The sequence below is a fragment of the Aotus nancymaae genome, unplaced genomic scaffold (assembly GCF_030222135.1).
Source record: "Aotus nancymaae isolate 86718 unplaced genomic scaffold, 86718_ANA_hifiasm-v0.15.2.pri h1tg000051l, whole genome shotgun sequence".
NCBI classification, from domain to species: domain Eukaryota; kingdom Metazoa; phylum Chordata; class Mammalia; order Primates; family Aotidae; genus Aotus; species Aotus nancymaae.
The window spans coordinates 9,921,755-9,948,659 of record NW_026988465.1 but is presented as its reverse complement, the minus strand read 5'-3'; the positions used below and the strand labels follow the sequence as shown (position 1 = coordinate 9,948,659).

The following is a 26,905-nucleotide window of genomic DNA, read 5'->3' as shown; positions in this document are numbered from 1 at the left end:
GCAGAGACAACTGGCCGCCAGCCAAATCCATCCTTCTCTTTAGTGAATACATCTTGATTTTTTGCCCCACTATAAGCGTGTTTCCCAGCCTCCTCTGAGGGTACGTGTGGCCATATTATAAAGGTTTTTACCAATGAGATATGAACCTAAAGTACTCCAAGGGACTTCTGGGAAGTCTGCTTAAAGATAAGAGATGTGCCATTTCTTTGGTTTGCTTTTCCCTTCATCCAGTTTTCTAGATCAGAGAACTGATGACTGGAACATGGCAGCCACTGTGAGGACAATGGCCACCTCATAGTAATAATGAAGTTGTAAGCCAGGAGGCATCTTGGTCTTCCAGAACTTTGTGGAGCCATCATACACAGCAGCCTTAAGCTGACCGCCTCTGCGCTTCTTTTATATGGCAGAAAAATACATCTCTATCTTGTGTTAGTTATTACTATTTTGAGTTGGTTTTATGCAGCTGAACCTAATCCTAATGCAAAGAAGTAACTTGCCTGAGTTTATACAAACGCTATAGTTTCTAAGTGGCAGAACATCAAGTGCTAACATACATGTCCATATTTCACACTCTCTCTGGCAGAATTTCAGAACCTTTTATAAGCTGTTTTTTAATTTGTAAAGGAGCCAAGTGTTTCCTTTTTTTTTTTTTTTTTTTAATATAAATGCTTGAACATTCATGCAAAAGAAGCTGATCCCCAGGGAGGCTTTCTCCCTTTCCCCTAGAGTACTTTTGTACCTCTCAGGCTTTGAGTTAAATTATGGAACTTCCCATGATTCAGTTCTCCCTAGACCATTTCATTTACACCCATGGCTCTAATTACCATTGATAATTTTAATATTTTTAAATTTACATTTCCAGCCTAGAAGACTCTTATCATTGACACAGTTCTTACTAGCTGTGTAATACTGGCCAAGTTTTTAACTTCTTTAGGTCTCAGTTACCACATCTGGGATATGGGTATAATAACAGCATCTGCTTCATGGGTTATTGTGAGAATATGTTATTTCATATAAAATAATATTTGGAAAAATATCGGAATTGCTACTAGTTTCATCATGACTCTTCATCTCCAAATAACATTTCACAGGCACCTCATCTCCACTTTATCTAAAGTGAATTATCCTTACCCTTAACTGGATCATTCATCAGTAATGGCAATGCCAGTGATCTAATTGCTCAGAGAGAAACCCAGAGTTGTCCTTGATGCCACCTTTTCCCTTGTGGCTGCCACCTCTAACTCATCAACAAAACTGGTCAAAGGTAACTCTCAACTATTTGCCAACTCTCCCCACTTCTCTCTTCATGTAGACCAGTTATCTGTGTCATTAGTTTCTGTGTTCTGACTTTTGTTACTTGCTCTCAAGTCTTCCACACAGCAGCCAGGAACATCTCTTCTAAAGATGAATCAAAGCATGCCATGGCTCTTCAATGACCCCCAGTGGGTCCTCCTTGCTCTTAAGGCCCTGGAGTCTTCACATCAGCTCAGAAGGACACGATCTGTCCTGTCTCCACTCACTGGCTCCAATTCTACTCCTCATTCTCGTCTTGAAATATAAGAAACCCATCATTTCTGCCTCAAGGCCTTTATACAGGCTGTTCTGTCTGCCTGGCTAATTATTTGTGTCACTGCTGCCTGCCAGTTTCCTCTGTAAAAGACAATGCTGCCCCCTTATCTGTACATCTTCCTTTTTAGCAGAACCCAGACTGCGTTCTGACGTTTAGCTTCTTCACCAGACCATATACTTCCTAGAGGCTGATCCCACCCAAGCTCTAGCGGGTGGCTCTCCTAACTAATTAGGAATTGGTTAATGGGTAGGTTAACGGGGAGGGGGAGGGGGAGGGGTGCCTTTAGGTAGTGAATGGCTTCTCTAGGAATGGCTTCCTCATACTTAGAGACACCTATTCTGTATCTCTAAGTCCTACTTCTGCCTCTGGTCACTACGGCGACAGGATGTGAGGCCTCAACTATTATAGCCACTTTGCAAACTGGCCTAAGGATAGAGTCCTGAAGCAAAGGTGGGCAGAGCAGAGAATCATGGGGTAATCAGGCCTGGAGCCTGCCTCATTAACACATTTGCTATATAAGATGATAAAGTGACCTTATTTTTTGGGCCGAGTTGCACAAGAACTTCTGTGACTGCAGCCAAAAGCATCCTAATTGACAGGACTCTACCCTCCATGCTTGCTGTGGAGGGCAAGGACCGTTTATGACACATAGGAAGCAATCAGTGATTATTTTTTGAATGGATAAAAGAATAAATGCTTCTCAGAGAAAGGATAGGCTCCGGTTTCAGTATGTGTAATATTTCCCATCTCCTCCCATTTCCCATTCCAGGAGATGGGAAATATTACACATACTGAAACCGGAGCCTATGCTTTCATTATCCATTGTCATGGTTAGGACAAACTGCTTTATTTACTTCCAGGTGGAGCCATGGCTGGAGGTGGGGCTATGGAATGAAAGACAGCCTCTACCTCCAAATCACAGGTAAGAAACGACATGTGGAGAATTTTCTCCAATGACAGGGCAAGATTAGAGACTGCCATGTTTCCTTAGAAACTTGTCTTGGTTGTAAGTGTTATCTCAAGTTTAAACCGAGGCTGCTGTTTCAACGTGACCATTGGCTTTTCACATGAGTTTGTCCCATTTGCCACATGGATTTGCTAATTTTGGTCAAGTTTGACATTTTATTGAAGAGTGACATCACAAATTAAGCTCCATTTGTATTTAATACTGTAAAAAGATAATGACCCCAATGTCCAACCATGACAGATTGATTAAATTAAGGAACAACTATTTAATGTAGGTCTATGCCACCATTAAAAATTATAAACAGCTCTCATTGACATAAAAATTGCCATAGTTTGTTGCTTAATTTTGCCAAATATCATGTATAATTCTATTTTTCTACAAGAATGACTTACTTGCCTAACTTCGTATCTATTTATGCATAGGGATGGGATTTGGAAGCAGACACTCAGCTGATAGTTGTTCTATTTGGGTGATAAAGTTATAGACAATTTTAAGCTTCTCCATAATTTTCTTTTATTCAGTCTTTTTTTTTTTTGGAATCAGTGGGTGGATTTAATCCCATCACTGCCAACCACTAGCCATATGCTAAGCCTCAGTAGCCACCTTTGTATAATAGGAAAAATGTGAGAACCCATTTCTTAAATTGCTATGAGGAATAAATATATGTAAACATTTAGTAATGGATTTAGCATCTGGTAAGCCCTAATAAATATTAGCTATATAAAAGTATGTAATATAACTATTTGTATTTAAGCCTAACAAATCTACAAATGGTACTTAGTGGAAGTTGTGGTTGAATGTGCGGGGCATAAAGGAACAACTGATGACTTTGAATGTGACCTTTCCTCCCCAAGGCTATCACTGAGGTACGTGTAATGCGGCATATCAAAGCATGGCTTTGGCATGGAGAGTCATGAGTCCCATGACCTAAGGAAAATTTCATCACTTTGCAATGAGAATAATAATAGTTTCTTCATATGGGTATTGTATTGCAAAAGATAATGTACTTAAATAATGAACATAGTTCCTGGTCACAGTTAAGAGCCCAACAAATATTAGTATTATAAATTCATCATAAAATTATACTTTAAATAAATTTTGCCTTGACATTGCACTATATTTTTACCTAATGAATTGCCTGCATTTTAAAATAAGGTTGTAGGGATTATTTAAATAGAAACTAGAACAATGCAGTAAAATGGGTTGTTAGGTTTAAAAAAATAATCACATAGAACTTTTCTAGAATATTTATATTTTGAAAAGATAAACTCCTATCCAAAAAGTCGGAGGGGGGGAATAAGGAGATTCTGAGAGGGAGGGTATATAATAAAATAAGTTCAGGTTTAATTGGATGCCAAATTCATTATCTGTTAGGATTTAATTTATGTGAAAATGGCACGCTAATGAAAATGGAAGTATTTATAGATTAATAACAACAGAGCCCATTAGCTGGTGTAATAAGACATATCTATGATTAATTTTTGTCTTAGGAAAATAATTTGGGTTTTAATCTTACAGCTAAATTGACTAACAAAGCCAAGAGTAACTCAAATACATTCACAATGTTATCATGCAAGGCACAAAGCAAACACTCTATGAATACTTTGAAGGCTTTAGGGCATTTATTTAAATAGGAATTGCCTGAGATCTGGTGTAGAACCACTAAGCAGAAAGAAATTAGACAACATGAAGTCAATATTTTCATAGTTCTTCCAACAGCATTTGATATTTGTTGAACTATCCTTCAAGAAACATTGTAAGTAATTTATCTATTTCCTGGCTTTTTACTACCAGAAAAGGACTTTTTTTGAGTGCCATTTATACTGCCTCAAATGCAAATACAATTGTTCCCTTTGATACTTACAAAAATTAGTTGCAGTTACAGGACTGAGCTGGCGCAAGGAAGATTCAATTCAGGAAGACGAGCCAGGCTAAGGAAATCTTTATTTGCCAATAGAGACGCCATAGTCAGAAAATTTAAGTCTGACAAAGTCCTCTCTATAACACTCAGATAACAACCCAGCCCAGCCCCAACACCAGTAACAGGAATTTTTCTTTTAATTATCTGCAGAACTCAGCCACATGTCCACTGGGAGAGAAACAGTAGCTTTTCATCTTGAGCTCTTTCTCAGCTCACCAAGAGAGTAATAACTGAACCTCCAAGATAAAATATGAGAGGAAGTGGTTTGGAGGGGAAAAATCTATATTAAGTACTTTAAGAAAAGTTGGTTTCTCCAACAGACTGCCTTTTATGAATTTAATCCAACAACCATTTACTGAGCATCTGCTCTGGGTGCAGCTTTGTGGATTAGACAAAGAAAAGTCCCTGTCCTTCAGAAGTACTCACAATATTGGGGGACACACACACTCATCTGTTGGCTTAGACAAGACAATTTCAGATTTTCCTGAAGTTCATACAGAGATTTTAAAAGACTTCTTGGGACCATTTTGCTTTATTATATATGGTATAAAGTATGAACAATTTTATTAAAAGTCATAAACTAGCTCTTTGTTTAGGGTACTCTATGGGACAGAAAGTAAGTCAGTTCTATCTTTATAGCACCAAGAAAGTTCTTTTCTAGAATAATTCACACTATAAAAGTTGAAACAACTTTTATGACAGTAACCATGTTTGCATGAATTAAGTTTCAAAATTCTGACAGATTGAATCAATCCTGTATATAGCACTTTCCTTTCTGGTTCTCAGGCTGACCAACTAGGATCAATGGCTAGAAATAAACAGCATTATACAGTTGCCTTAAATTGTTTTTTCTTTATCTAATTGCCAGTACCTGCTAAGTATGGCTGTTTATTGAAGGAATCAATGATGTAATGGTGCATTTTAACAGAGCATGTCCATATAACACAACTTGTCCATAAAACAGGCAGTAATACTCTCATGTATAATAGTATGATGATAACCCAGTAGCTAGAATATGTCAAATGTAGGCAGTCATTGCACAGTGAAAATGAAAAGTCACTTCAAACAGTTGCATTTCTACAGTTCGGTCAGAGCTGGAAACAGGTACAGAGGGGAAAATAGTCTCATTTCATTTTTCCAAATCATGGCCCTGCCAATAAGCAATGAGAAGAATTTTGTTGACATTAAAAATCTAAAATTTAAATAAGAGTTTGAAGGCAATTTTGTTTAATTCCTAATTTTGGGGGGGTTCTGGCTGGCGTATTCACACATTTTCCTCCTTATATATGTAATTGCAAGTCAGGATGAATGCCTTAGCACTCTGGAAAAACAATGAAGACATAAGAGTGGGAAAAGAGAAGTCAGATTCACTTATATGAACTAGAATCTAGACTTTCAGATTTAGAAGCAGAACGTTTTTAAAAATTTCACAAATTTGAGACTTCCTCTAATGGGAAACTTTGACCAAAACTGAAAACAACAACATAGAATAATAACAAAACATCTCTCATATTGTGGGGCACAGTAGCTCATACCCGTAACCCCAGCATTTTGGGAGGCCACGATGAGCAGATTCTGTGTTAAGACAAACATGGGTAACATGGTGAGACCCTGTCTCGAGAAAAAATAAAAATTAGGCAGGGCATGGTGGTGTAGTCCTCGCGAGGCTGAGGTGGGAGGATCACCTAAGCCCAGAGTTCAAGGCTGCAGTGAGTCATGTTCATGTCACTGCATTCCAGCCTGGGCAACAGAGCTAGACCCTGTCTCAACAATAACAAAAAATCTTTCATATCATCTTCCATATTCTCAAACAATAAAATGTTATGACAAAGCATCACATAAACATACAAATCACAGGGATATTCTGTATGCACAAATAAAAAGAATCCAGAAAACACTGCTGTAAAAACAGCAACGATGAGATTTATTCTACTGCATAATCATGACCTCACAAGGACTAAGAGCTCAAAACTAACAGAGATGCTTTGTCATTTGTTTATATAGGTCCTCTGCTACAGTAAAACGGTGTAAAATAAAATGGAGAGGATAATGAAATTATTACATATAAACAGATTCAGAATAAAATAAGCTGAACTTAATGTTTTAAGATAGCCAACATTTAAAACACTATGAGCCACATTTATTTTTCAAGGTACTGATGTTCAGTATATAATGTGTCTTTTTAATAAATAGTAAATATAGAATAGACTAAGGAACGAGCTGGCAAAATTATTCACAGGCTATATAATATCTGAAATATATCTCCATGGGTAATTATTCTACAGCATTGGGTAAAATATTCTATTCCAGAACTGCTTTTCCTGATGCTGAAATTTGGTGTTTCATTATATTAGTAAATTCCATAAGGGTCAGAATAGTGATACAGAAAACTGCCTATGTTCTTAATGTAAATATTTTTAAGATAATTTAAATACTGACATCTCTCTCCATGTCCTCTATAAGTGACCATCTTATTACAGGTTAAACAGACATTTCCATTTAGCACTTAGTGTCAATCTAGTAAGAAATGCAAACCTTGATTTCGTTTTTCTCACTGCCACTGTACTCCTTGGGCAAAGGTGAGTCAAGAAGAAAAGTGGTACTTTTCAATACTTGTTTTAAAGACATAAGTAATATCAACCTTAATTTACAAATGAACTGCATCCTAAAAATAAACTTGTTTCAGGGAATATAGCCAATGTGCCAGAATTTACCTGGCAAGGTGTCCTGGTAGACGGGTAGAACAATAACCCCCTCATACACCTAAAAGGTCATCCCTTCCCAGCCACATGTCATCTGGCATATTACTAAAAACAATCAATGACCATGCTTTAATATGAGAAGAATCAAACCAAAAAATTGTAACACCCTGCCTATTAAAGTTTTAATATAATTCAATTAAACTAGTGGTAGACTTATATCACTCTTGGGATACAACCACATTCAATGCTGCTAACCAGTAAAAAGTACATCAACTGTTTGTCTAAGCAAAAGTCACAAAGTCTAAAAGTGAATGGTGGCACAATAAACGTATTCCAACTAAGTCCTAAAAAAGACAAACACTGCATAGGATGGTCACTACTTCCAAATTGAAAAAATATCAGAATATATGGGCTTCCGAAGGATATGAACAGACACTTTACAAAAGAAGACATATGTGAGGCCAATAAACATATGAAAAAATGCTCATCATCACTGGTCATTAGAGAAATGCAAATCAAAACTACATTGAGATACCATCTCACGCCAGTTAGAATGGTGATCATTAAAAAATCTGGAGACATCAGATGCTAGAGAGGATGTGGAGAAATAGGAACACTTTCACACTGTTGGTGGGAGTGTAAATTAGTTCAACCATTGTGGAAGACAGTGTGGCGATTCCTCAAGGACCTAGAAATAGAAATTCCATTTGACCCAGCAATCCCATTACTGGGTATATATCCAAAGGATTATAAATCGTTCTACTATAAGGACACATGCACACAAATGTTCACTGCAGCACAGTTTACAATAGCAAAGACTTGGAACCAACCCAAATGTCCATCGATGATAGACTGGACAGGGAAAATGTGGCACATATACACCATGGAGTATTATGCAGCCATCAAAAACGATGAGTTCGTGTCCTTTGTAGGGACATGGATGAACCTGGAAACCATCATTCTCAGCAAACTGACACAAGAACACAAAATCAAACACCGCATGTTTTCACTCATAGGCGGGTGTTGAACAATGAGAACACATGGACACAGGGAGGGGAGCACCACACACTGGGGTCTGTTGGGGGGAAATAGGGGAGGGACAGCAGGGGGTGGGGAGTTGGGGAGAGATAGAATGGGGAGAAATGCCAGATATAGGTGAACGGGAGGAAGGCAGCAAATCACACTGCCACGTATGCACCTATGCAATCTTGCATGTTCTTCACATGTACCCCAAAACCTAAAATGCAATTTAAAAAAAGATTTTATGTAGTAAACATATTAGCTTATTTGACTAGAACTCAAGCAGAATAGAAATTTGTTTTATATTCAACAGTGATAGCTCTGAAGACATAGTTGTTTTATTACACCAAAAATATTAAATCGATCTTATTAAAAAAAGAATATATGAGCTTCCAATTATGTTAGGTAGGTGGGGCAGGATAGCTGACATTAAGACTATCCTGAGAATCAGGCATGTATTTCAATATGAATAAGGAATAAATTATTATTGCTTGGGTATGTTGAGATATAATGTCTCCAGGCACCATTAAATTATTAATCTACATCAGTGGTTCTGGACCAGGGGTAATCTTGCCTCCCATGAGACATTTTGCCAAATATCTGGAAATATTTTTGATTATCACCACTGGGGTGGGGGACATCTGCTACTGGCATCTAGCGGGTGGAGGCCAGGATCCTGCTGAACACCCTGCAATGCACCACAGTCTTCCTTAACAAAGAATGAACTGGCCCAAAATGTCCATAGTGCTGACTAATAAATCCTGCTCTCTGTACCCTTTGAACACATGATCCAAACAAACCAGACCTAGTTGAGTGAGTTCTGCTTTCACCTCTTCTTTACATTACCGAATGACCGTTGCCTCAGCACATGAATGACTGTAATGAGCATTCTCAATGTGTAAAACAGAGACTATTCTTCACTACCAACAGACAGCTGTTTCACATGTGTGATTTATCTTGTTTCAGCTATAATATAAACAGATCATTTTGAAAAGCAAATGCCTTGACTGGCTTTAACATTCCTAGTTTATGAGCAATGGATTCTACTTCAGGGAATCCCTAATTAACAAAGCCAAGCAATTAATTGATTCCAAACGTGAAAAACTAAGCTGTTTATGTACACTGAATGCTAAAATCTCCCCCATCAGATTTCCTGTTTAATTGAAATTCCACAAGATTCTAGGTAATTAATTTTTTACGTTCTGCATTTTAAAAACTTTATTTTTCAACATCTTTGCTTCCTCCCTGTTAGCTATAATATATTGAGTGCTAAGTGACAGGAACACTGTGTAAGTTTATTCAAATGAATTTTCTATTTATAACAATCCTCATTGGCAGGAACTACAGATATTTTCCTTACTATTCTTCAAAGTCAAGAAATCTAGAGATAACAAGTACAAATAAAACAAACACCTGTTGCACTCACAAGCACGAATTTGATGTGAATTCATTTAATACAATGAAAAGCAAGAAGGAAAAAAGGCCAGGAATATAAAAATAACACTTGTAACCACAACAATAAAAGCCATCATTTATTCAGCACTTACTATATGCTAGTGTCAGTGCCAAGCACTTCACATTATCTCACTAATCCTACTACCAACTCTAAAAGTGGATGCTATCAGATGCACTGTTTTACAGATGCAGAAACTGAGGCTTAGTCTGAGAAGGTAACACAGCTAACAAGTGGCACATCTGGGGTTCGTGCCTTGTTCTGTCTGTCACTCTTGAGATTCCACCAGGGGTGCACAAATCTGACCTTCAGTTCAAATCTGGCCTGCTGCCTCTCCTTATAAACACAGCCATTCTTATTCACATTTGCACTGCTTCTGACTGTGTTTGCACTAGAACAGCAGAGTGCAGTTGCAACAGAGACCATATGGTGAAAGCCTAAAATATTTACTATCTAGCCCTTTACAGAAAAAGTTTGCCAACATCTGTCGAAACTCTTCAATAATACGTAATGTCAACTCAACACTGTACTGCTAGCTACATAGCTTCATTTCATTTCAGCATGCTCCTCCAGCTATTTTTGTAGCCATCTTGAGAGCTGGTAATTAACTTTTCTTCGTATTTTACCTTAATGATGGCAATACTATACAAGTGAAGCTCATTAAGTTCTGCCGTCACTGGCCATGGTCAAGCCTCACTCCTCCACACCTGTACGGAAGCTTGCTCAGCTCCACATCACCCCAGCCCACTTCCAATCAATTCCCCATCCCTTCTGCACAGCTGATGCCGCGAGATGAATCCAATGTGCCCTTTTCACCAAACCATTCCTCTGCTGAAGACTCTGTCATTATTTTATCCAGTGGATCCCCTGAAGTCCAGACATTTGTCTATAATTTAACATTTTTTTGATTACTATTTTAATACAGCCTTGTAATTAAAAGAAATCTGGTTTCAAACTGTAACCTCAACACTTACCACCAGTGACACTCAGGCATACTGTCTAGTTCCACTAAGGCTCATTTGCCTTTTCCACCAAATTGAGATAAATAGTATCTATCCTGGGGAGATTAGATTAATTCTCATAATTGACACATAAGTGAATAAGTAATGTTATTACTGCTAATATCCAAAAAACCAGCACGCTTACTCTTCCTTCCTTCCCTCTGCCAGTGCTCATGTTACTTCCTCCACTCAGCATTTCTCCCTTCCTCACGCTACTAATCCAAATCAGCCTGTTCACACAAAGCCGGCTCCTAGACACCAGTCTACACTGATCTCTCGCTTTGGCGAACTCACTTGTGGTCAGCAGTACCCACATTGGCCCTTAATCAGTGGCTCTCCACTCAGGAGCTCTCTTGCCTCCAAGGTGACGTTTGGCAATGTCTAGAGACACTTTTGGTTGCCACAAATGGAAGGTGGGTGCCACTGGCATCTAGTGAGTGGATAGAGTCCAGGGATGCTGCTAAACATCCTACAATGTATAGGATGCACCTGACACTCTCCAATAGTAAAGAATTACCCAGCATAAAATGTCAACGGTCTTCAGCCTGAAAAACCCTGACCCAAAATATTCCATGCATTGCAATCACAAGGTCTCCAGAAGCCCCAACCCTGCCCTATCATTCTGTCACACTGCCTGCTATGGAAAAGAGAAAGTTCCTGATTCTTGGATTGACTGAAGCAAAAGTATGATTGCTACAATATTTTAATTTGCAGTTATATCTATTAACTAAAAATCACTGAATAAATATGTCCAGCAACAGTGGAAACATTTCTTCTCAATTACTATGCTACAGTTTTGAGCTAATAGCTTCTGGTAGAAAAGAACAAATCACAAAGGAATCTCATTGTTCTGTGTGTTTCTCACAAGTGGGAACATAGACACTCAATGCAGCACTTTCTATGGGAAGATTCTAATGCAGCGCATTAATTTTCCTCTAGGACATTAGTCACCTGTGACACTCCACAAAAAAACAAACAAAAACCACCAAAACCAAACAAACAAGAAGTACGTGTGATAAAATACATTTGGCTGAAGAAGCATCTACATCCTGTTCTTAGAGATTTACCATGCACATAGTCATACCAGGGGCTCTGAGATGAAAACATCTGTTTAACTTTCTTCCACTCAGTTTTCCACCCTAGTGTGATCTTGAAATTTTCCACATACCAGGCCAGGCGCAGTGGCTCACACCTGCAATCCCAGCACTTTGGGAGGCCAAGACACGTGGATCATCTGAGGTCAGGAATTCGAGACCAGCCTGGCCAACATGATGAGATCCTGTCTCTACTAAAAGTACAAAAATTAGCTGGGCGTGGTGGCGGGCATCTGTAATCCTAGCTACTTGGGAGGCTGAGGCAGGAGAATTGCTTGAACCCAGGAGGCGGAGGTTGCAGCGAGCCTAGACTGTGCCACTGCACTCCAGCCTGGGCAATAAAGTGAGACTCCATCTTAAACAACAACAAAACATATATTTTTAAAAAGATTAGTCTGGCTCTGTAGTTAGACAGGCTGGGTTCAAATTCCAGATGTGACTCTACTACTATCAAGTCATGGAATCAGAGGCAAGTTGGTTAACCCTGTTGAGGTTGTCAACTTTGTCTCAAAAAAAAAAAAAAAAAATTCCATGTTTCATTGTTACCATCCCGTGTAGCAAGTGTTAGGTGGAACACATTTTGTAAAACACCTCATCAAAGTTGACAAAAACCTCAACATTGAATCATAAAACTTGAATTATAGTTTCTCACACTGTAATCAGAGCTGCTTTGGGACACTAAATAGCAAAGAAGCACAACATAGCCCCCTTAACTTCAGAAGTGTTGGCAGGAAGAACACTGCTTCTGCTGGTTTCTGTTGCAGTAACACAGACCCGAGGACTAGCCAGACCCTATTTCCCATTGGCAGAAAAGACAAATGAAGGAATTGGTCTTTTCTGCCTTCTCACCTTGGACTGGATACAGCAGTACTGACCTCAATATATTTAAACGCTAGGCAGGAAATTATTATTTTCCCACAAGCAATAAGGCTAATTTAAACCTTTGCAGAAGAAAAAGAAACACAAAACATATACATAAAAACCCAAACAACAAATAGTGACTCTGAATATCCATAAGCAAGCAAAGTAAGAGCATTTGCAAAAGACCGAAGGAAAAGGTACCAGGTATCCTGCTTCTCCCCACCCACTTCCCAACCAATCCCCAATCCTCTCTAATCCCTTATATCCCTAAGTCACAGACCCAGTTGTTCATTTTCAAAATTCTGTGCTATCTATGGATTTAGCTGAATTGCAGAGGGCTGAATTCTGAAGAGGATCTTCACTTCCTAGAAGACCTCAGCCCAATCAGCCTTAAGACTGCGCAGTCTTTGTTTTCTTTTCTTCTTTTTGGCAGGGGACTGGCCACAGCAAAGTACTCTGGTGTCTAGAGCAGCCTTCAGGACATTCATCTTTAGAGCTGGCCATTACTCTGTGACCCACACAGTCTGAAGAGGCTTGGCTGGGCACGGGGTGAGGACACACACAGCTAGAGGCAATGTAGCAGCAACAGCGCTGCCATCTGTTGTTCCTCTAGCTCTGGGGCTCCCTCTGTGCGTTCACCTTGAGATGAAAGGGCTATCATGCTCCTGCCCTGTGCCTCACATAGGCATGCCTGTTTGGCCCTCCGTTCTCCCGACCACCACCATGAACCGAGAGGAAAATATTGGAACAAAGGAGAAATACATCTCCTTCCTCCCTCTGTACAAGCCAGCACCATGGATATAAAAGCCCAAAACAGGCCAGGCGCGGTGCCTCACGCCTGTAATCCCAGCACTTTGGGAGGCCGAGGCGGGTGGATCACGAGGTCAAGAGATCGAGACCATCCTGGTCAACACGGTGAAACCCCGTCTCTACTAAAAATACAAAAAATTAGCTGGGCACGGTGGCGCGTGCCTGTAATCCCAGCTACTCAGGAGGCTGAGGCAGGAGAATTGCCTGAACCCAGGAGGCGGAGGTTGCGGTGAGCCGAGATCGCGCCATTGCACTCCAGCCTGTGGAACAAGAGCGAAACTCCGTCTCAAAAAAAAAAAAAAAAAAAAGAAGCGCAAAACACCCTGTGTTTTTTGTTTTTGAAAAGTCTCCAGATACCTCCTACATATTTTCAAGACCCTCTGGAAACAAGGCTGACCCTCCTATACCTGGACCCCGGTTGCAAGAATGAAAACAGAGACAGGGAGACTGAAAGACCTGTCTGAGCGCAGTTGCTTTGGAGGTTACTGGAACTGAAACTTAAGAGTTTGATTCCCAGGGGTGCTCTGTTTTCTTAACCCTCCCCGGGAGGCTGCTAATTCCTTCTCTCTGGTAAATACTGCCAGGAATTGCACTCTTAGGTTTCTGCAATAAAAATAAGCCATGCTAGCTTTCTGAAATCACGGTGGAAATTCTCCCAGTTAAATCTGAACTGTGATTTAGGCTATGATATTTTCCAAGTAAATTTGTACCATTTTATTATGGCTAATTATGCATTTGGAGTTAGCAATGCACACTGACCCATCTGTCGTAATTATGGCTTAAAAGCTAAATGTCATTCCTGTCTGGTCCTCAACTCTTGTTTATAAAACCAGTGGTGCATTTTGGAACCGAAAACAATGTTAAGAGGAGAGCTCAAGGGACTATACAGCTGCTCCAACTTCATTCTGAGCAGTTGCTTTTTTTAAAGAGGTGATTATTCATGTTGGCATGAGATTAAACATTCCTCTGGAAATAATTTGAAACTAAAAATGTTATATTCCTCCCAATTTCTATATGATGTAATTCTTTAGCCAATATATACATGTTTCCAAATCTAACTCTGCCCCGGGACATATCATACACACACACACGAACAAACATATGACTTATCTGGTTATACCTGACTTATGTCACAGGTCATTCTATTAGATGTCGTCTTCCTGGAATTAAATTTGGGATATAATGTCCACTGTTATGAGGTGATGTTTATATTCTAGAGATACAACTGTCACCCTTCAATACAGTGTATCTGTATTGTATGGATACACTGTACTTGGGAACTTTTAAACTATAGTTCTGGAAAACGCCAGGACTGTACAGCACTGTATCAGGGCAGGCCTTCCAAACTGGCCTAAACCAGAGCAATCTCCCTTTTACCTGGTTTATGTATGGAGGCCTTCCAAGATGCTTGTTTTCTTTTTCCAAAGAATAATTCTTCTATTATACATTTCTTTACTTATTTCTTGACTATAGATACTCTTTCTTGCTTTTTGTTTTGTTTTTGAGAGGGAGTGTTGCTCTGTCACCCAGGGTAGAGTGTAGTGACACAATCTTGGCTCACTGCAGCCTCAACCTCCCCAGCTCAAGCCATCCTCCTACCTCAGCCTCCCAAGTAGCCGGGACCATAGGCATGTACCACCATGCCCAGCTAATTTTTGTATTTTTGTAGTGATGGGGCTTCACTATATTGCCCAGACTGGTCTTTAACTCCTGGGCTCAAATGATCCACCAGCTTAGGCCCGGCCTGATACTCCTTTTTGTAAAGGTTCTCCTCCTTTTGCCTTCTAGAAAAACTAAAAAAATTGACCCAGGCATGCATCCCAATGACCACTACACTTTCCAGGTATTCCAAGCCATTTCTAGTGTCTTACCACAAGGAATCTACATTGATATTCACAGATTCAGCCCCGAAGACCTGGGACAAGGATGGGAGGGGTCCAGTAGCCCATCATTTCCACTCCCATGGCAAAGGGCATTTTCAGCCACAGATATTAAAACCTCCTCTTTTGTATTCAGTTTTACTTTGGGTAGTGGTGTTCTGACCACAGGCTGCTTAATAGTGCATGAATAATTCATATCATGACTAGTAGAAAACAGCCACATACTATTTGTTCTGGATATGGGGACATTAAGGCTTTGGGCAGGCAAAAAGGTTCACTGTGTGTTCATTCTGGGGATGATGAGCTCCTGTCTGGTGGCCTGTTTGACTATTCAGGGGGCTGGTAAAGAGATGCATAAGTCAGTGAGTTACTGAAATTTGCAGAGGCAATTCTTGAAAATGTAGCAGATCAGCAATGTTCCTGCTACCAAGATCTGTTTCTCTACGCATTCTCACATCACGTGGATTAGGTCATCTCATCAGACCAGTGACAGCTTCCAAACATATAAATACACACAATCTATAGTTTCCACTGGATATGTCAGACAAACACTTGCCCATAAACAGACTTCAAGTCTCTCAAGAAAGAACCTAATTCTGGTAGATGCCCAGCCTGTCAGAGAGAGATGGTCCCTAACTGTGCAGCGGATTTCAGCCTTCAAATTGTGCCAGGGTATACTGGTGCCAACTCTTACTGAGAACACCTTCAGAATCAGCAACATCTTCCTATAATGCATCTCTCAATAATTCAAACCAATAAGGAATCAAGACTGGCAGGCTGTTATTCCCTTTTTTTTTTTTCTTTGTGAGAGTCTAGGTTTGTCACCTCGATCTCAGTTCACTGCAACCTCCACCTCCTGGGTTCAAGCGATTCTCCAGCCTCAGCCTCCCGAGTAACTGGCATTACAGGTGCATGCCACCATGCCTGGCTAATTTTTGTATTTTTAGTACAGACAGGGTTTTGCCATGTTGGCCAGGCTGGTCTCGAACTCCTGGCCTCAAGTAATCTGCCCACCTCGGCCTCCCAAAGTCTTGGGATTACAGGCATGAACCACAATGCCCGGCCCCATTTTTTTGCTTTTACTTTCCATGGCCTGGAGAATTCCGTTCACTTTTGCTTTCCCCTTCTGTTACTTATTCCTCACTCTTTCCACTCAGACACGGAGCAATGCGACTGTTTTGAGGAGGCTGCTTCAAAAGAAGCTGGCGCTTCACTGAAAACTGCTATTGTACTTGAAATAACCTCAGAACGGAGGTGAGGGGACAAGGGAAGCAGAATGTCACAGCCCTAAAAATGACAACGAAAGAATGGGAACTTTTCCCCCCAAGAGGCTCTGCTGGGGTTGCAGCTTGTTTAGAAGATAATTGTTTGATTTTATAATTACTTTCGTGGGTTGCAAAATAATTACTGTGGAGGCAAATCTCCATGTGCCAAAATAGCAGAGGCAATTGTTCTAAAGTTCACATTGAAACAGTAACAGAGTCAAGATGGTTAACTCTTAGGGAGGGATTAGAAAAGCCATCCCTCTTTGTAAAATGTGCCAGCCTGAAGCCCACATCAAGGTCAGGTGGGAGTGCGAACACTAAAGATACTCCACAAACTGAATTCAGACCGACTCTTTGTAGGGTGAGTTTCATTTTAAACCTGTCCCTCTGAGTACACCACGACATCAAACAGCTTTTGGAAAAGACCAAAGCTGCAATTCAAGTGAATGACACAGATATGTAATTGGACAATGGATAATCTACAGGGTCCTTTTCAATTCTAAAATCAGACTATGATGCTAAAATGGTTAGGAGTGGTACTTTTTTTTCTTTTTTTTGAGACAGAATCTCCCTCTGTGGCCCAGGCTGGAGTGCAGTGGTATGATCTCAGCTCACTGCAACTTATGCCTCCCAGGCTCAGGTGATCCTCCCACCTCAGTCTCCCAAGTAGCTGGGATTACAGGGGCATGCACCACCACGCCTAGCTAATTTTAGTATTTTTTGTAGAGATGGGTTTTCACCATGTTGCCCAGGCTGGTCTTGAACTTCTGGGCTCAAGCAATCCACTCACCTCATGCTCTGCTGGGACTACAGGTGTGAGCCACTGCACCTAGCCAGAAGAGATACTTTCTAATTACAGCAATTTTGATGTCAACAGGGGTTGGCAAAGTTTTTTTTTTGTAAAAGACCTTTGCAAGTCTCTGTGGCAACAACTCTAGCCTGCAGTTGTAACTTGAAAGGTGCCACAGTGTGCAAACAATTGTGCATGGCTGTTTCCCAATAAGACTGTATTTACAGACACTGACATTTGAATTTCATATAAATATCATGTCATAAATTATTATTCTTCTTTTGATTTTTCTCCAGCCATTTAAAATCACAAACAACATTCTCAACAAACACAGGCAGAGGGTACATGGACCATCATGTACTAACCCCTGATCTAGATAGGTTCAGTGGAATGGAAGTAAATTCATTTTACAGGTGGAAGAAACTCAAAAGAGGTAGAGGCATTGGAGGTCCCCTCGGCATCCTAATTCTAACCAAACACCCTCTTCATCAGATGATTTCCACTTCAACATTTTAATGAATTGACGGTTTGCTTTGGGTGCTCATCTTTGCCCAAATTTCCCTGAATGATCATATTCACATTTAATTAATCACTTTAAGAAGTTAAACTTGATTGGCCAAAATAAACAGTCCCTCCTTAGAGGTTCAGTGAAGTGTGAGTCTCTAGGCAGCTAAAAGTGGCTTGATCGCCCGAAGGTGGGAACCAAAGCCAGAGAGACAGCCCAGCTGTAGAAGCATGGGCAGGTGACGTGAGGAAGCCACCAGCCACTCTGACTCTCTGACCCTCTTCTCTTAAATGGTCACAAGAGTAATTCCAACTGTAAAATGTTCTGATGACTACAAGGAAATAAGATACATAAGTGATAATGTATAATATAAATATATTTCTGTAAGGTGTCTAAAATAATTTTTTTTTTTTGAGATGAAGTCTCACTCTGTCGCCCAGGCTGGAGTGCAGTAGCATGATTTCGGCTCATTGCAGCCTCTGCCTCCCAGGTTCAGGCAATTCTCCTGCCTCAGCCCCCTGAGTAGCTGGGATTCCAGGTGTGTACCACCACGCACAGCTAATTTTTGTATTTTTAGTAGAGACGGGGTTTCACCATGTTGGTCAGGCTGGTCTTGAACTCCTGACCTCGTGATCCACCCGCCCTGGCCTCCCAAAGTGCTGGGATTACAGGCATGAGCCACCGCACCCGGCCAATCACTAGTTTTCTTAAGTGGACTGAATTAACTCTTCTTCTTGACCACCAACTCAGTTAGAACCTTCTAACTTTCTTTCTTAAAAGTCCTGCAGGGTGGCTACCGTAACAGATAATAACGAGTGTCAGAAAAATTGTAGAGAAACTGAACTTTTATATATTATTCATTGCTGGGTGGCAGGGGGAGGGGGGAAGTAAAACGGTACAGCCAGTTTGGAAAAGAGTCTGGCAGACCCTCAAATGGTTAAACATGGATTTATAATGTGATCTAGCAATTCTACTCCTAGGTATACACATGAGAGACATGAAAGCCTGTGTCCATGCTAAAACTTGTACGTGAACGTTTATAGCGGCATATTCAGCATAGCCAAAACGTGGAAACAACCCAAATGTCTATCAACAGATGAATGGGTGAATAAATGTGGTATATCCATACAATGAAATATTATTCAGCCATTAAAAGCAATGAAATTCTGATACATGGTACAGCATGAATACATTTTGAAAACACTGTGCTAAGTAAAGAAGCCCATATATTGCATGGTTCCATTTATGTGAAATGTCCAGAATAGGGAAACCTATAGATGAGTGGCTGCCTGAGACTTTGGGACAGGGAGTAGGGAATGGAATAATGAATGGATAGGTTAAGGTGAACAGTTTATTTTTACGTGGAATGAAATGTTCTAAAATTGATTTTGGTGACGGATGACAATTCGGTGACTTAAAGCTATTAAATTACATACCTTAAATTAGTGAACTCTATGGTGCGATAATTATATCTCAATAAAAATGCTGTTTAAAAAATCCTCCAGGAAATCCTACAACACGTCATGAAGCAAGTCCCAGCTCCTTAGCGTGGTATCCCAGGCCCTTGGTGTGTGGCCTCTGTCCATCTCCCCAGGTGCCCTTCTCACCACCCCCAGCCACATCACACCACTGTCCTTACCACCACTGTAATAAAGGGACATACATTCATCGACCAGATCAATCATAAACTAACATATGCATTCATGTATTGAACGTATCTTAAGCGGGTAATATCTGTGTACTGTTCTCAGAACTAGAAACATAGCAGTGATGAGAAGAGAAGACAGACCCTTGCTGGAAGAGTCAGCATTCAATGCCTTCCTTTCACCTCTTGACCTTTCTCTACGCTTGCTCTTTGTCCTGCTTCCAGTGACTCTTTCCTTTAGGTATCTTTGCCAGCCCAACCCTATTCATCCGACTCAATTCAGCTCAAGTGCCATCTCCTCCTACACGACCTGCTGGCCTTCTCCCCAAGGGAGGAGATGGGTTCCCCACCTGTGTGTCCATGACAGCCCGAGTCTACCTGTCACAGCAACGTCCCTCACTGGACTGTTTCTCTCAGGGCAAGAACTCATTCTTTACCTCTCTACTCATATATAAGTTCACCATAGGCATCAATGCTTGATACATGAATAAATAAATGACCACGTTCTGTTCTTCCTCTGGCTTTGGGCATAGAAACAACGCAACACTAAAACAATCATCATATGACCTCTCTCGCAAGCTCTACTGCTAACCTTCTGGATGATTTTTTTCCCCTAGGCTGAAAATTTCCATAATTAATTTCTTCTTTTCCAAACCAACAACTGGATTCTTGTTCAGTTCCTGCTTCTATTGCAACTTTTGCCTCCTTTGACTTACCTTTTCTCCCTTACAACCTGTGGGTTGAAGTAAGGTCACCTCTGCCCCTGTCTCTGGCTATCTGGCCTTCAACAAACTCACTTTTATATCTTGGCTTTCAGCTCAGCTGTCCACCTGGCACAGGTAGCCTGTCCACCAGCAGTACCACATTGAAACATTATCAATGGTGGCTCCTAACTGGCTCAATGAACCCCCACCCTTCAGGCTTTTAGACACTTCTCGAAACCCCCAAAACCTAATCAAGTCCAAAAAGTTCCTGCCATTCATATATAAGTTAGTGAACCACAGAAATTGAAGTTTAGGGCTAGTGAACAAGTTCTGATCCTTTCCACTCACCCTCCATTAAAGTTTAATGGATATATTTTATCTTTTACCCTTTCAATGTGATTGTTTGTATCTCCTTTAGACAAATGAGGCTATTTTAAGCTATAGATTTCATGAATTGTTTAAATATTTCTCCTAAATTAAGTGACTATTTACAGATGTCTATAAAGTGTCAGAACAATATTAGAACAGAAGGGGAAATTGTTAGTAAAATTATATATGAGCTCAAAGTTATGCTAAAAATAAGGCAAGCTGAGTTTGAATTGTTAGTGATTGAAAAGTTTATTACTGGACACATTCTGAGCCTGGAACGGATATTGCAGAATCTTGGTCTTTTGGCTGCTCAAGGTCTTGAAACACCCCTTGTTGAGCTATGAGTGGTACGGAGCTGGGTCCTTGTCTTGTCTGGTCCTTGCCTAGGCACTACCAGCAACGCCATCGTAAACACTCACTGAAATTTGCTTTAATATAATACAAGAAAAGGGGAATCTGAGTGATATGTCTATGGGGATTAATTATCCTATTATGTCTACTTCTATCTATGTGTATTTTTCATAATTAATTTTTTAAAAGGCAACTTGGGCCAGGCACTACGGCTCATGCCTATAATCCCAGCACTTTGGGAGGCTGACGCAGGTGGATTGCTTGAGCCCAGGAGTTCAAGATCAGCCTGGGAAATCCTGTCTCTACTGTGTGTGTGTGCACACACACACACACACAAATTAGCCAGATGTGGTGGTGCACACCTACAGTCCCAGCTACTACGGAGGCTGAGGTGGGAGGATAGCCTGAACCATGATTGTGCCTCTGCACTCCAGCCTGGACAAGAGTGAGACCCTATCACAAATAATAAATGAGTAAGTAAACAGATGACTCGATCACATCGCCTCTGCTTAAAACCTCTGTGCCATCTTTGGTACTTGCAATCTGAACTCCTTCTGAAACTGTATGAGGCTTTTCCTGACCTTCCTTCTCTTGCCCAAGGTGGAACCTACCACTCTGTCCTCAATCTGACCCTTAACTCATTTGTCTTATTAGAAATACATGTTTAAATATAGAGAAGAATTGGGTGCTCTCATCTTGGACTCAATCCAAGGAAGTTTAATTACAGAAGAGGCAAAGCAACACAGTATAGCTGGGGGAAATGCCCAATACAAATGATAGCAATCATGGCTAATAGTTCTCAAGCACTTTCTCTTGCAAGGCACCATGCTAAATGCTTTGTACCAAATACCTCATTTAATCCCCACAACTAATATAGTAATATCCCCAAATCACCCAGCCAGCAAGCAGAGGAGACATTGAAAACAGGCAGTGCATTTCCAGGATCCAGCTGTCGACCCCTGTTGCAAATTGCTTCCCTCTTCAAGGACAGTTTCTGTTAGCAGCCCTGACACCAAATGGTGAGTTTGACCTTGGTAGACTGCTCACTTAATCCTTATGCATCTTCATTTTCTCACCTGCAAAATGAGGTGACCCAGAGAAACTCACAGGGCATCCTCTCCTAAAAGGCTGTCTTGATGAATGAACTCTACAGTCAGCATGGCAGAGAAATTGTATGACAAACTGTCATTCCTAAAGTTCACATTGGAATCTGTTACAAAATATGCTAAATATTTATAACCCCTAAAACAAAACTTGGGAAGGCATCTAACAAGTTCATGGATTAGTAAATTTCCTTATAAATGTTTAAAGAATAGAAATCATACAGAGTAAAATGAAGACAGCCGTGATCTACTGATGAGTTACATGTAAAATGTACTGAGTAGGAGTCGCAATCAATAGGTCTTGTTTCTAAATCCATCATTTTATTACTTTTTAAGTGTCGTTGTAAAATAAGACTGAGAGGCTTCAAAATGTTTTCAAAAACTGTTAAAATATTTCTATTGAAATTACATCTTAATACATAATTATTAAAGATATTATAATTCCTAAAATTATTCCTCACTATTAATGGACTCAAAAAGAATTCCAATGAAAATAGAAATGTGTTTGAAATTACATACAGAAACACTTGACTCTCTAGAATAGATTTCTCCCTAAATTTGATTTTTAACTATTTGTAAATTAAATCATATCCTCCCATTAACTTCTAATATAAGTTCAGTGATGACTTAGCTATGTTTCTTATGGCTTTACGATGTCCATAACTTCCAATCTACCTAGTTGTAAATTCCTCTCCCTCTATCCCCACTGAAGTCAGCCTCTCTATCAAGTAGGTAAGGTGTGTATGTATATATACATATATATACACACATACACACACACATACATACATATATATACATACATATATAACGCAGCAAAAAATTCTGCAATTCCAATTCTTTATCATAATAAACCTAGCTTATCGAGACTGCACATGTATACATCACACATGCATACAGATACCACAATACCTAATGTTCCACATTCAGTGTAGGTGGCAGAGATAAATGCCATTAAAAAAAGTAACCTGATGGTACAGTTAAAAGTGTCTTGGTTGTTTTTTGCACGTGCACGTGTGTGTGCGCGTGTGTGTGTTGTTCGACACGGAGTCTCACTTCTTCGCCCAGGCTGAAGTGCAGTGGCACAATTCTGGCTAACTGCAATGTCAGCCTCTTGGGTTCAAGCAATTCTCCTGTCTCAGCCTCTCCAGTAGCTGAGATTACAGGCATGTGCCAACATGCCTGGCTAATTTTTGTATTTTTAGTATAGATGGGGTTTCACCCTGTTGGCCAGGCTGGTCTTGAACTCCTGACCTCAAGTAATCCACCCGACTTGGCCTCCCAAAGTGCTAGCATTACAGGTGTGAGCCACCGTGCCCAGCCACGTCTTGGTTTTAAAGTCAAACAGATGAGGGTGTGAGTCTTTGTTCTGCCCTGTATTTACTCTGTGGCTTTCCCATGTAAGTTTGTTTCCTCACCTGAAAATAGCTTTAGTATTGAACCAAAATAGACAAGATGGAAGGAAACACAAACTATCTTTGGCCATTAATGGTGAATTGTGTTCTATGGTTTCTTAACAGTAGAGAATTATTTAAAATAAGCTTAGCAAACATCTTTAATACTACTTAGTAGATACAAGGTGTGGGGGAACTCTTGAGTAAAAAGATAATTGCTAAAATGTAATTTCACCTTTTATATACTGCTCAATAGCCAGAAATATTTTACTTTAAAGTGTATTCTTTATTATAGATTGTCTTTAAACTGCAAGTTATTAAAACATGCTTTAAATAACTATTTCATATGCAAAGAAATTAAGTATGAAAGAAACTGAACAGTACCTTTGTAAAATTTCATCTGTGTAAATTTCTATAAGGGTTTTCAAGCTGTATCAGAATTTTCTGTGGGTGCCATTAAGCGGCCTCCTTAGTGGCGAATGAGGAACCAGACACACTTATAGTACTTTACATAATTACAGGTGTGATCCACCTTAAGAAGCACCTTCTTCTATAGAGCCTGACCAAATAGGACATTGGGGAAATCTGTTTGCCTCACTATGATCTTGAGCACACAAATGTTTTAAAACAGCTGGTGCTCCTGGCATGTAGAAAATATGATTCAAATTGCAAATTGCTTCTAGAGAATTTATCTAAAAGAACATCCACTCCTTACAGACTATCATGGGAGGTCAATCCTTGCCGGAAGTGAAATTTATTGGAACTTCCACGGTGGGCAGTGCTGCTGTGGTTTCTGGCAATAACAAAAGACGGGTTAGACTCCTGACCTATTCAATTTTCGTGATTAAATGAGTGCACCACACATTAGATTGGCAGGATTAGCAGCGTAAAATTAGGCAAAAATTAGGCACTATGACATTCAGTCTCCCCTATTTAAGAATGCTTTGAGGGTAAATAATCCTATCAGGTGATATGTGAGCATCCATACATAGCTACTTGGGACATTCCGAAGTGTGTGAGGCCATGGAGATGATGCATGTTTCAAGAAGAACTATGTGCTATAGGTTAAAATACGTACCTGCCTCCATTGACAGGGTATACCTCGTTGACCAGTGACAGCACTCATAATGACGTTTGTAAACACATTTTGAGTATGGACATTCACCTTTCCTTACTGTAGCAGCATTTACAGATGCTAATTTAAATAAACTCCCAAGGTTGTGGAAGCAGCCCATTTGGGCGGCAATTCAGTCAAGGGAATAACTGACATTTAATAACCATTTTAGCCTGCATCTCAAGCTCTATTTCATTACATGGGAAAGGTCTGGCTTTGGGTCGTCTGATTAACCCGTTTGTATTCCATAAGTATTGATGTTATCAGCTGATGTAGTAATCACAAAAATCGAAACACCTGTCAGTATGTGCTTCTCAGAAACGTATATCCCCCCTCCTCACCTCCACCACCGCCCCGCCTCAACGCCAGCAGCAGTGGTGGCGTTCTTGTGTTTTGTGTGGGCACCTGCCTCCAGTCCCGTTCCAGCTCTCCTCTTGGATACCTGGTGCTGTCCTGCACAGCCTCTCTTGCAGTTTAATCAAAGAAAGCGATAATCACGCTAATAGGACTCTAATTTTGAAGACATTAGCCAAGCCACGGTCATTTCATTACTCTGCACTTCAGAGGCGGACTAAGAATGGAAAGGATCCTAGGTAATGTTTGTTCTTCCAAAAGGAACAGCAAAACCTGCCTGGCTTATGGGGAAAATCTGCCTGCCCAAGCAGTTGTGCGGGTGAGGCACGGAGATGAGCATCAGGCCAGCCAGTACCTAAGGCTTTCAATGCAAAATCTGCTGCCTAAAACTTTTCCATGACCTCCAGCAGCCCTGAAGACCCTGTTCTGTGAGCTGCACGGGAACCGCCTGGAGGCTCGCGCGAATGCTCTGCCACACAGGTGCGTCCACAGCTGCAGAGGCTTCTGCCTGGTCCGCGCCGGCGGTCCCACGCTCTGGGCTCCTCCCGCCCAGAGTCGCTGGCAGCCGGGCACCCCTTCATTGTCCTGCTTCTGATTGGATTGCGGGAGCTGGCTTGCACACGCCCAGGCTCACCTGAAAATGCCGCTGCGCGCCCCTTCCCCCACTTCTCCCCATTTTGGCCTTTGGGCATCATTCCAGCAGGGACCAGCAGCCGCACTCCAAAAATCACAGCCATGTTTTACTCTAAACAGGCATCATTCAACAACTCCACAAGTCTCTAGGGTGCTGGGCGCCGCCGCCAAGCCGCCTCTCCAAACTGAAGCCACCCGAAGGAAGCCCACGTCCGTAACGCAGCCCAGCAAACCCTGTATCCCATCGTAAGACCAGCATAGGGCAACAATTAAGAGGCTCATGGAAAGAAAAAGCAGGATTAAGATCCTTTGCCCCCGACAAATCCCCTAAGCCTCAGCTTCCCAAGTGAAAAATCCCAGACTTGCTCTTCTAACGGTATCAAAATCCTCATTTTGGGGACCACATACGTCAATGGGATATGCAGGGTGCGAGCCCGGGTTGGGCTGTGGGTGGCACTCTGCAAGGTGCTCAGCGGGCGGGTGTCATGTCTGGGTGGAGGGCGGATGTCCCCGCAGTTCTCCAGGCGGCAGACGCCGGCGGGGCCCCCAAACTGAGACAGCCGGAGCCACCTCTCCGCCTCCCGCGCCCGCCGCTGCCGCCGCCCCGACGGGCCCCGGCACTCACCGTCCCGGGCGTCCTCCCCGCGACTGCAGTTGCTGCAAATGTGTTTAATCTCCTTGCCTAGTTGACAGTGGATCACAAAGGACACGTTGTTGTTGTTGGGGGCGGGCTCCTTCAGGGGCTTCATCCTCAGCAAATAAAAAGCTTTCTTTTTGGGTTTCTCGGCGCTCGCGCCTGGCACCGCGCCCTCCCTGCAGCGCGGCGAGCGGAGCGCAAACCTCCCCGGTTTCGCGGCGCGCGTGGGCTCCGCCATCCGGCCCCCGGGCACCCGGGGTCGGGCGCTGCTCCGACCCCCGCGCGCTGCCACTCGCGCCCCTCGGCCTCGCCAGCATGCCCCCGCCCCGCCTGCGCCAGCTGCTCTACATTTACGCCGCCGCGGCGGGGCGGGTAGGGGAGGGCGCCGAAAGGGTCTTGACCTCGCCGACCTCGCTGCCCGAGCCAATCCGAATCCCGAGGCCGGAGGAGCGGGTGCGCAGGGCGCTCCTCGGTCCCACCTGAGACGCTCCACTCCCACCTCTCCCCGGGCCTCACGTGCACATCCTCCTCTGGCCGCCCCACCCCTCCGGAAATCTCAGCACCAGCTACTGAGAACCAGCTGGGTTTGCAGCTACCTTCACTCTCAAGAGCTCCAGGGCGGAACGCCAACCCCCTCCCGCTTTTCTTCACGCCTAAAGCTGCCGAATGAAAGCAAAATGTTTCGCAGGGAAAGCGCTGCGCTGGGAGCCCTCGGGTGCAAGCGCCCCTCCGGGGCCACAGGAAATTACCCTTCTCCGGCGG

General features: G+C 41.7%; 1 protein-coding gene across 14 annotated transcripts in view; it reads right to left on the bottom strand.

Annotated features, from left to right (window-relative positions):
* The window catches only part of PHACTR1 (phosphatase and actin regulator 1), a 588,779-nt gene that overhangs the window by 253,202 nt on the left and 308,672 nt on the right, over nt 1-26,905 (bottom strand). The window contains exon 1 of one of the 14 annotated variants that reach the window (XM_012476557.3): nt 26,132-26,714. The exons of the other annotated variants lie outside the window; for them this stretch is intronic. Within the exon in view, the coding sequence (XP_012331980.2) occupies nt 26,132-26,381 (250 nt within the window). The 5' untranslated portion in view covers nt 26,382-26,714. Of the gene's footprint in view, nt 1-26,131; nt 26,715-26,905 lie in introns of those variants that run through there. 14 annotated transcript variants of the gene reach the window in all.